Source organism: Apaloderma vittatum, unplaced genomic scaffold (assembly GCF_000703405.1).
Source record: "Apaloderma vittatum isolate BGI_N311 unplaced genomic scaffold, ASM70340v1 scaffold14436, whole genome shotgun sequence".
NCBI classification, from domain to species: Eukaryota; Metazoa; Chordata; class Aves; order Trogoniformes; family Trogonidae; genus Apaloderma; species Apaloderma vittatum.
The window spans coordinates 34359-46127 of record NW_009722388.1 but is presented as its reverse complement, the minus strand read 5'-3'; the positions used below and the strand labels follow the sequence as shown (position 1 = coordinate 46127).

The window sequence follows — 11769 nt, the reverse complement described above, 5'->3', positions numbered from 1 at the left end:
TTTCCCTGACACATTGTGGGTTTTTTTTTCTTACCTGTGCCAGTGCTAAAGTGATTTTGCTTGCTTTGGGATGAGTAAATTAAATACATAAAATCCATTCTCTTGGTGATTCTCACTTCTGAATAACCTTTGGTGCTTCCCAGCAAATAGCAACCTACGCACATCACTCTAGATCTGTAACAGATAATCAGTCTCATGGATATTAAATGGTGCAAGAGTAATTAGACATGCAAATAAGATAATTCATATTATCAGTCAGTTGAGCGTGGTGCTAACAACGCCAAGGTCACGGGTTCGCTTCACGTTCAGTCCCAATGTGTTGCCTGATCTAGTCGAGAGGTGGCGTCCCTGGCAGCAGGGAGGCTGGATTAAAATGATCTCTAAGGTCCCTTCCAGCCTAGTCCATTCTATGATTCTATGATCTGTGGATAGATTCAGTTCTGTTCTTTGTATGTTTTGATGCCACTCTTCTGAGAAGATTAGCATGCAGACTCCTTTCAATGGATATTTATTTTGTACCTGGCAAAATGAAAAGGTGATTTGACTTAATACATGTTTTTTTCCTTCCTTCACAGGCATTTCTTTGAGTGCACTTCCCATGTATTTAAGTGAAATATCCCCTAAGGAAATCCGTGGTTCATTGGGTCAAGTCACAGCAATTTTCATCTGTATTGGTGTTTTCACTGGTCAAGTTTTGGGGCTACCAGAAATATTTGGGCAAGTAAGTTTTTAACAGATATTTTCTGTGGAAGAGTTTTTTTGCTTTGAAGCATGTTGTAAAGTGGTTTCTTCCATGTCTTTTCAAAGCATGTACGTGTGACTGGATTTGGAAGATGTGGCAACCAGTTTGAACAGCTTGAGTGGCTTGTGTGTGTGCATATTCAGATTCTCCCTTCCCCTTCCCTCCTTTCTTGACGTACATTTATTTTTGCTGGTTTCCACTTTCTTTGTGCCATGGAAGCATTTAAGAGTTTTTTTGAATTTTTCATTTGTAATTTTACAGTATGAAATAGAACTGGAAAAGACCTAGTTAGAGTTTTTATGAGGACCTGAAGAGGAAGACTCTTGCTCAGTGATTATAGCGTTCCTTATAATGCACTCCACTTTCAGACTGTGAGGTGGAGAAGCAGAATTAACATATGCCTTTATGGAGAGAGATTATCTATTCTGATGTAGGAGGTTGTCTTGGTGTCATAAGCTGAAGTTAACTTGATGGCCACTGGATGTCATCATTACTCTGAATAATTGAAGTCAAGGTTTTTTCAGGCTGGCACTTGGAAATACTTCTCATCTGGACATGAGTCTTCAAGGAGATGTGGAGGAAATGGCTGCAGCACTCCTTTCACAATGAAACCTGGACTAAGAATCCCTTCTGGCAGCCAGCAAAAGGAGTAAACAGTTGAGAAATGAGGAGAGCTTGTCCTCCAGTGTCCATACAAATACAGTTCCTTTGTAAATGCATGATACCATCCTCCCTGACACTTTCATTTTTGTCTGATCAGCTCTCCTATTCTTTCCCTTTATCCTTGGGCTCACTGACCCTGTTCAGCTCTCCTGAAGGCAAATGACTTGATTCAACCCTTTACTGAAGGACAGGTTACTTCCTCCCTCTCCCCTGCCAAAGCAACTAATTTTAGAAAAAAGCTTAAAATGTTTTTCACAGACCTCCATTGTGTGGTTTCTATAGCTGTCCCTTCTCTTGCTTTGAAATCTAGTCTGTCACAAACCGATGTATTAAATGTGAAGGGGCCAATTTAACTGCTTAGAATCTGTGTCAGCCCTTATGTGGTGGTTTTTGGTTTGACTTGGTTTTGGTGTTCTTTGAAACATGTGCATACTTTTAAAGGTGAGGTGTCATGCAGATTCTTATCTCCTCATTATGTCTTTGGGATGTTTTGAACAGGCAGTGCTTATTCCTTGGCTTCAGCTTACTCTTGCTCTTTTGATTTCTCCTATCCCTTTTGCCTTGCTCCCAGTTGCGATCACTTCCACATTATGGATGTTGTGTTTCTACTTCCACAACCTGCTTTAGTATGCATTAAATTAGTATTGCACTGTTAAAGATAGCCAGTGATGACCATTCTGCAGCACTGCTTGCACTACAACGTGGAAAAATGCCCTTGTTAGATCTGCCTGACATTGTCCAACATTTTAATGATCGTGGTGTAAAACCTCTCAGGAATACTTTTTTGTTGCTCTTGGGTTGGTTATTTCTATCAGAATTTATTGTAAGTAATACTAGTTGAAAATGCTTGTCTTCTCTTACATTTTCGTAACAATTTTCTCCTGAGCTCTGTCATGTATCTGTTACTTGTAACTTGAGCAAACATTTAAGAGGTTATTAACTCTAGTATCTGATTGTGAAAAAAGGAGAGGCAAAGACCGAGTTGGGCATCCTAGTGGAACGGACTCTTTGGAACAGGAATGGATCTAGAAAGCACTGCAGGCATGGCCAAGGTCCTGTCCTGTAAGAGGAGGTGACAGCAATGTTGCTTGTATGGCATCAAAGAGGGGGAAGGGCGAGGTACTGGCTGCACTGCATTTACACAAGAAAGAAGAACTGCGGAAGGAGTGGAGTGGCTTAACATCAAGGACAATGTTGCTACAAGAATAGCTTTTTATAAATGTTCTTGAGTATTTGCATGAGCTCCATTTCCCCTACGTAGGGTGTAAGGTTTTGCTGAGCTGTAGGTGTTTTCCCTGGAGGTACCCTCAGTGTCTGGCTGCCTCCAGCTGCTTCCCTGATCAGAACATCTGTTTGCTATAGGAAGACCAATGAAAAAATATATTTTGTTTACTTTGGGAACCCTATTTTACACACTTTAAGTATTTCTAGGTCATGCACCTACAAGATTTTCTAACTATATTGTACTGTTTCATAGTGGATAGTATATCATCCTAAACCCCATGCTTTGCTTGCATCCTAAAATTTACTACAGCGACACTTTATGAATAATCCCTGTTGCTGGTATAGGTGTTTCCAAGGGGAAAAAAAAAAAGGTAGAGCAAACAGATAAACTAAAATTTCTGATGTATCCATCTCTTCAATGTTGCAAGTAGTTTTGGTCATCGTGCTTTAAAAAGAGTGTAATCAAGCAATACAAGGTACAGGAGGGAGCAGCAGTGATCAGAGATGGGAAGTGGCTTCTTGGGGAGAGAAGACTGTGTTAAGGCCGAACAGCCCTTATGGGTACCCCCATGCTGGGTAAACACTTTAAGCAATGCAAAACAATGTACACCAGAGAAGGCTCAGAATTTGTTTTTAAGTGGCACTTTTGTCTTTGTCTAGACTTTCCTCGATCTTTCTTTGAATACGTTTAGAATTTGTCATGTTGCGGAACTGTTGTGTAAGTGCTTGCCGTTACTTTATTAATTGGCTGTCGTCTTTGTCATTGAAGCAACATGAATTAGTTCTACGTTCCACTTTCTTGATGAATTTGGGCAGCTTTAATATGTACCTGGCTAGAGATACCTGGTTTTGAAAAAGGAATTAGCTGCAAATAATTCTGTGACACATGGTGAAACTGACTAACTATCCTTCTTCCACAACTGATTATTTTAGCAGAGAAATGCTGTTGGTGTGCAACATGAGCTAAATTTGGGAAAGGACTGATGAATATCTTAGAGTGTGCTATCCATCTAGTAGGGCAAGATCTCCGTGATGAGTTCCTTTCAAGTTAGTTCTTGACACAAGTGGACCTTGTTAAGGAATAGTTGCAGTTTAATTTTTTCTTTATAAAAGTCAGACTAAGAACTTCTGTAGATGCTCTGTCAAACTCTATTTTTCTTTGCAAGACCTCTTAAAAATTACGTGTTGAAAAGATAGGTAATACATATTTAGGAAAATTTATATAGGAATTTTTCATTTTACTTTACCAAGTTCTTTTAAAAGTACTCTTCACTCCTACTAAAGTAGACAGTGATGAAATAGGAGGTTGTACAGCCTGTGCAGTTGAAGGCTGTTCTGAAAACTAAGCTTTGATTTTACTTGTCAAAGCTTCATTTTTACTGTGTTTTTCTCCTTATTTTTCTTTTTTTTTTAAACTAATCCTTCCTCCTAAGACTCTTGACTCAGTTTCAAAGATTCCTTAAAAACTGTCAGTAAATCATAGATGAGAAAAGAAAGCAATTCAGAATTACTCTGGGGACCTGCAGCCTGCAAGTGGACAGCAGTGACAAAATGGTCTGTTGGAGATGCTTTTGAAATGAGTCAAGCAACAACTGCTGAAGGAATTGCAGATACTGGTTTTGTATTAGAGAGAAGTAGAATGGCTAAACGAAAGGACAGAAAAAAGGAGAAAGAAGAGAGGAAAGGATAGAAAGATCACCACCCTGGTCCCAGCATTGTCCAGTTGTCTTTTTGGATCCAGGATGATGAAGCACTCACTACCTGTAGCTCAGTAGGTTGCATTTTTATGGCATTTGGCAAACCTAGCCCCCTCCTGCAGGTGGAGTCTGCATTAATTTCCATGCAGGCACTGTGGCATCTTCCAGAAGATTCCCCAAACAAGTTGGGGAGTTGCCTGAGGGAATTTTCTAGGAGTCTCTGTTGGTCAGGTTTCCCTGTAACTTGCCTAACCGTAGTTTCACCGTTCCTTGAGCGTGGGTAGTTTGACTGTCCTGCTGCAACATTGATCAGTTTATGCTTAACAAAGGGGACAGAGCATCACTGCAGGGGCCTCTTCCCACTCTTTGGGGTTTAATCTCGTTAGACACAAGTGACAAGATAAGATAAGGACCAGGCTGTTTGAGACATCCTTCTTCTTTGCAGTCTCTCACAGAAGTAACTTGGAAATAAAAACACCCTATGCCTCATAGATGGAGGTCATTTACAGAATACAAAAAGGTGTTTATACTTCCATTAGAGCAGGACAAAAGCATCCACTAATTTAGCATTTTCCAGAAGCAATCGAATTCCCAAAGCATCCTATTTGTGATAATTTAAAATATCTGGCAGTGGAGAATAGAAAAAACCAACATCTTCATTCTGCCTGGTTATATTTTAGAAATAGAACAAACTGAAGCCAAGTCTAGTTGGAGGCAAGTAGCTAGTGGTGTACCCCAGGTTCAATACTGGGTCCGTTCCTGTTCAGTAACTTCATTAATGACCTGGATGATGGAGCGTAGTGCACCCTCATTCAAGTTTTCAGAGGATTCCAAACTAAGAGATGTAGCTGCTATGCCAAAGGATCATGCTGCCGTCCCAAGGGACCTCGACAGCTTGGAGGAATGAGCTGACAGGAACTTCATGAAGTTCAACAAGAAGCGCAAAGTCCTGCACCTGGGGAGGAACAACCCCAGGCACCAGTATATGCTGGGAGACACCTGGAGTCTTGGTGGGCACCAAGTTGAACGTGAGCCAGCAGTGTGCCTTTGTAGCAAAGGAGGATAATGCGTTCCTGGGCTGTATTAGGAGTGTTGCCAGCGGGGAGGTGATCTTTCCCCTCTATTCAGCACTGGTGAGGCCACACCTGGAGTGCTGGGTCCACTTGTGGTCTCCCCAGTGCAAGGGAGACATGGACAGAGTGAGGACAGTGCAGAGTGTGACCACTTAGATGATGAAGGAGCTGAAGCGCTGAGAACAAGCTCAGAGGGCAGGGGCTGTTCAGACTGGGGAAGGCTCAGGGACATTTTATCGATTGTATATAAATACCTGAAGGGAGGTCATATAGAAGACTGAGACAGGCTCTTTTTACTGGTGCCCAGTGCCAGAACCAGAGGAAACAGACACAAATCAAAACCCAGGAGGTTCCCTCTGAACATCAGGAAATGCTGAGTTTTTTTAATGCTGTGAGGGTGACCAAGTACTGGGACAGGTTACCCACACAGGTTATGGAGTCTACATCCTTGGAGATATTCACAAGCCATCTGGACGTAGTCCTGGGCAGCTGGCTCTAGGTGACCATGCTTGAGTGGGGGAGGGAGCTTACAGATCATCTAGTTCGAACCCTCTTGCCATGGGCAGGCACACCTCCCACTAGACCTAGTTGCTCAAAGCCCCATCCAACCTGGCCCTGAACACTTCCTGGGAGGGAGCATCCATTACCTCTCTGGGAAACGTGTTCCAGTATCTCACCACTCTCACAGCAAAGAAATTCTTCCTAATATCTAATCTAAATCTACCATTTTTCAGTTTGAAACTGTTACCCCTTGTCCTATCACTAGATTTTCTGATATAGTCCCTCCACTTCTTCCCTGTAGGCTGCTCAAATCCATAAGGAGATGGTATCTGATAAGAATAGCTCAGAAGAACACCCTTACAAACCAGACACACCAGTTAAGAATTGCTTGAGGTAGTGATTTTGAAGATGGCAATCCTTTTTAAAATATTCTCTGAGTTCCTTTTTTATCTAGTGATAGGAAATTCCCTTCATCTTTTCACAGTAACATGAAAAGCACAGAGTTTCATATTGCTGAAGCAATTTCCCTGTCATTTATCAAGGCACTTGCCCTTAATTACGAGCTGTGAGTTACTGATCAGGGACTTGGAGGTCACCTCACTCAATAGCTCATGCAGCAAAGGGAAGCTGCTGTGCAGATGTCAGGCTAGAGGTTCCACAGCCTTGGGGGTGCTGACGAGGGTATAGAAATGCTGTCAGGACCCTCCTTGCTGTTGCATATTCATAGTTCAGTAGTAGCCATGGGAGGAGAAGGTCTCTGTTACACCAGTCCTGTTGATGGGATGTGGTGGGTGTTATATTTGTCATGAAGACATTAAATGAGGTATTTTGTTTATATCTGTTATGGACCAGCTGAGATTATGTATTTACGAGAAGTTATAAATTGACTTTTTATTGATTCCCCTTAACAGACACAAACGTATTTATTTGTCCCTTTTCTGTACATAACTCATTAAGTAATGCATGGGAAAATAGCTGTGAGTCCTTGGATTTGCAAACGAGTTTCGGTCCATTAAAGTTGTGCTGTGAGACTTCAATTCCTGAAGTTTTAGGAACAACACGTGGCTGATTTGCTAAATGTATTATTCAGATATTGCAGCTTTGCGTTTGGGAAGGAGAACATCCTGCAGGAGAGGATTTCTCTGATTGTGGAAGTGGAAGTGTGCTTATAGAAGAATGATGGGCATTTATTTGTTTGTTTGTTTATTTTTAGAGTTATGGCTGAACAACAGACTTAGTGGCAAAGCATTTAGTGTTTGGATGAAATATTAACATCAACGAGGACTGCTTTCTCATAGACACTTGAAAGAGTGCCCACCTAACTCTTGGGAGGATAAGATTTCTATGTGGCAGCACTCTTTAATTAGGGCAGTTGGAAAAGCTGTAGACAAGCTTTCATGGAAAGATGTTCTTCAACAAGTCTGAAGTAAAGAAAGACTCAAAATCCCATGGAAGTTGAGAGCAGTTGCTTGTAATTTGTCATACTGCTTTCTCCTGATCCACTGAAACATAATTAACACATATAACTAAATTTAAAACATTTGTTTATATATTTAAGGTTTGACTTTCTGCTTCTTTGTGAGATTTTTAAAGCGTGAGTTTTTTCACGGGCAGTATCTATCTATGAACTTTGTTTTATCCTGTGTTGGCTGGACTCCACTTCAGAAGTTTATGAGCAAGTAAATGTTTTAGCTTTGCCTGTCTCCTTAGTGCTTGAGTATCTGATAATATTTGCAAATCTCTTATTAAGCAGTAAATCTAAAATTATTTGACCTGTGACTTCTGTCTCAGTGTGCTTCACATGCTGGGGAGATGTTCTGGATGTTTAACATTTCAGATTTAATTTCCATTGTCCTTTGTAAAATCACCCATTATTGCAAATTCATGTCCTAATATGTAAATTTGTCCTTTACAAATTGTGCATTAATGCTGTGGTGAATTGGTCAAGCATCACAGGGTAGCATGCAGTCATCATATTGAGTAGTAGGGTCTATTTTCTAGACCTGTGTTTCTTAGTTTGCTTTTGAAACCACTGTCAAAAAGAAAAATCAGGAAGTGTATTCTTGATTAGTATTTTGAGGATTTTTTTTAACTTGAAGTAAATGTCAAAACGAAATTTATTTTTTTATATCTAAAACATCTGTCACTGTTGAAGTGTCAGGATTAAATATTCAGCTATTTCAGTTGTTTTTAAGAAAACAAATGTTCTTTCAGGTCTAAAATTCTAACTCCTGTCTAGCAGAATATCATCACACACACACAGAGAAAAAAGCATCTAATGTAATTTCTAGGCCACACCTGAAGCATTTTGCTTCACCTCCTGCTGCAGCCCCAGGAGGATGCAGGTCTCTGGAGTTTTGTGTGGCATCTGCCAGTCCCACAGGGACATCAGAGGTACCCTAGGGCATCAAAATAATACTGTATCCTCATATTCAAGGAACTGAATCTTATCCTCTTCAATTATTTTAATTTATAATTTTATATTTTATTTCTTACGGCAGCTAACCTGAGTCTACATGCATAGCTGAAAGGAAATTTTGTCAAAAATTTTGCGTAGCTCCAAAATACCTCTAATATTTTGTTGTAAAGAAGCTCAAGTATATATGCTGGCTGCTGACAACAGTACCATTGAAAAGCTCACCATTTGCCATGGCATTTCTCAGAAATTTTTACTTTTCTCAGAAATGAATAAGTGTTGAAGACCAATGATGACATTTAAGTGTTCAGTAAAAAGCTAGTTGTTACTCCAGTTTGGACCAAATAGCATCTTGGGAACTTGTAACAGATACTTAAATCTCCCTTTTAATATGTACAACATGATCTAACCTGCAATTTAATGAACAGAAAGAAGGTTGTGGGATTTGGACACCAACCACTTTCAAGGTCGTTTTAAGTCCTGATCCAAAAATAGTTTACTCAGAGACAAAAACCTCCTGCTGACTTCTGTGAATGTTAGATTAGGATTGTACAGCTTTAAGTCTGGCAATTTTCTCTACTGTTTAATACCTGGCAAGACACTGAGACTTGAGTAATCTTGTTGTCAGAGTTATGTCTGCAGTAGTGACATATAAAAATAAATATGTGGATGTGGAACAGAGGTGCAATATGTGTACTATCCATTTTAGACCAGAAGATAAGAAATTCATAACTCTGTTATTGAAACATTTCTTGACAGAAGTGGGTTACAGGAATGATCATGCAAAGAGAAAATTGTGTCCATCAGGGATGCAACTGTGAGACAGGAGGTTAGTGCTGCTGCAGCCAGGGAAGGTTGTCAAGCAGCGATTGGGGTGGCACAAGGACGGTAGGAGGAAGGTAGTTGTCCCACACCTTATCTCAGTAGCTCCTCTGAAGCCCAAGATGCAGAAGCAGCACTTGTTTCTCAGCTGCCTCGTGGTCATTGCCACTGTGCCATATCCTTGACTCCAGTAAGGCGAGATAGTTCTGACACTAAGAAATTAGTTCCTTCTCGATGCTCTTTCAGTCCTTGGTTCCAAGCCAATGAGGTTGTCCCCTACCTTTAGGAATATTTTCTGTGGCATGGAAACAGATTAACAGCTGGACCTGTGCAGTCTTCTCAGCTTTGCACGCCCAAGTAAGTCTGCTCTGTTCTGAGCAGGGATTTGATTTTTTTTGTGTGGCAAGCAGTGTATTTCTAATCCACAGTTTTCCTGCCAAGTCTCTACTAAAGAGGGTAAGGTTCAATTGCTTGAACATAAAGCATATAGTATCATTTTGATGCCTTGGGGTGTTTTAGATGTCCCTGTGTGACTGGCAGATGTGACACAAAACCTTAGAGACCTGCATCCTCCTGGGGCTGCAGCGGCAGGCAAGGCAAGATGCTTCAGGGCATCTAGAAATTATACTAGATGTAATTCTTTTTGTCTGTGTGTGTTATTATATTTTGCCAAATTGTATTTTTAAATGTGTTCCTGCTTCTTATAGGAACAAGAGAAAGAAGAGACTGACAAATCGCTAGTTCCTGGATATTTTGATTATCTTCTGGGTGCAAGAGGCTTTTGTCTCTCTGTTCCCCACATACAAAATAAATACAATTTTACATGAGAACGACATTATACAAAACCAGTTGTTTGTAAAGTGTTCAGCCTTATAGTAAACTCATCATAACTCCATCTGCCCAGGGAATTAATTCCAGAATTAACATTTAGATAACTATTTACTAGTGACTGGTAAATAGACCTGATACAGTGATACTAGATCCTTTCAAAACCAAGTGCCCTCATACAAGGCAGTACAGCACTTCTTCCTGCCTCTGTTGTATGACCCTGTCAACGATTCATTTCTCCCTTTTAAAATTTTTATATCTGTAGGTATATTCTTAGTCATTTCTGAGTCGAAAGTGTCTTCAAATTTTATTGAAATCTTCCTAATTAGTGAAAATATTAAATGTAGCCAGTGCTTAAATAGGTCACTGAATATCATATGGACCAATAGTTCAGCTGTCAGCAGTGCCTGTTGACATTTCCCCATGCCAGTTTCTTTCCTACCTTTTAATTGTTACAGTAAATTCAATTTTCTGCATTTTAGCTGATGATTTTCTGACATGGTAACGTTTGCTTTACTGTATTCCAGTATAGTTTAATAAATCCATGCCGTGCTTTATCCTTTTCCTCCCCACCCCTCTTTGTATTTCTGCAGCTTTGCACTTTATTCTATCAACCTTTGAATGAGACTGTGGTTGTCAAACTTGCTCTTCTATTTAACTGTCTCCTGTAAATAGATCAAAGCTGTGTTTTTCATGCTCCAGCCTAAGCAAATATCCATAATGTGTCAGTTTAAAATTAAAATTTTGCTATCTTGACGTGTTATTTGTACCAGTTCTGAGCAGGTGATGAGTCAGGTCCCCTGTAATTAAAATATTTAATGCTTTTTCAAGTTTTTTTCTGAGATAAAATGGGATGTGAATGTCTCAGCGGTGCTTGAGTGCATCTCCTTACTCATGACAACTGAGGCAAAGTGCTAATGTGTCTTCTAAGTCACACCTGTGCTGTCTTTTGCCTTTACTTTATTATTGCTTCTGAACACTGTTCCTGTTTGTATCCTCTCCTATTCATTCCTAAAGAGGTTAGGGAACCCTCACTTTCCCTGCTTCTTTTAGTTCTCCTTCTAGGGTGCAGTTGAGCTCATGCCAGCAATGGCAATTTGGAGCATATTTAGCACTGTTTACCTTAAGGTTTTAAAAGTTAGCATAATAAAAAATAAACCACCAGTCTTTCACAGAGGAAATAAAGTAATCTTGGGGTGTTACGTGGTGAAAATAGAAGGCTTTTGTATTATACTGTCAACGTCTGTTATTTATTTTGAAGGGTAAGTTCAGAGGTTCTTTTTTATTCATAGCTTCTTCAGAATAACACTTTCAGAAGAGTTAGTTGAGAAAAACTTGACTAACTGAAAATCCATGCACTATGGGGGCCTTTTAAAAGGGGAGAAGGCTTATTCCAAGTAAGTCTCTGTAGGTTGGCAGACTGTTAATAATAACAACATACAGCGGATTTTTTTTTTTGTCATTAAGGAGTGTCCTTGACATTGTGGAAAAAACCTACAGAAAATATAATGTACTGATCAAGAGTAAGGTTTTCATCTAGAAGTGCTGTAAAAAGTTCTAACACCCTATAAACATTTTACATGGTACAGAGCAAGTGTGTTTATATTATAGTAAATTATTGGAGGCAGACATAGAATGAAACTGAGAAGTTATACTGCCTGTTAAGTTACTTTTTGCAGACAGATACCTACTTTCTTTATGTGATTATCAACTTTTCCTAAAGTCTTAACCTTAGTTTAATTTTCTATTAAAATAAAACCTTGTCACCTTAGTTTAGCTTTTTTTTTTAAATTAAGTTCAGTC

At 39.7% G+C, this 11769-nt stretch overlaps 1 protein-coding gene across 1 annotated transcript in view; it reads left to right on the top strand.

Moving 5' to 3' along the window:
• Positions 1-11769, top strand: part of SLC2A9 (solute carrier family 2 (facilitated glucose transporter), member 9) — a gene marked incomplete at both ends in the record, with an annotated part of 49150 nt that overhangs the window by 8779 nt on the left and 28602 nt on the right. The window contains one exon of the mRNA XM_009871763.1: positions 576-721. Coding sequence (XP_009870065.1) covers positions 576-721 — 146 coding nt within the window. The remainder of the gene's footprint in view (positions 1-575; positions 722-11769) is intronic.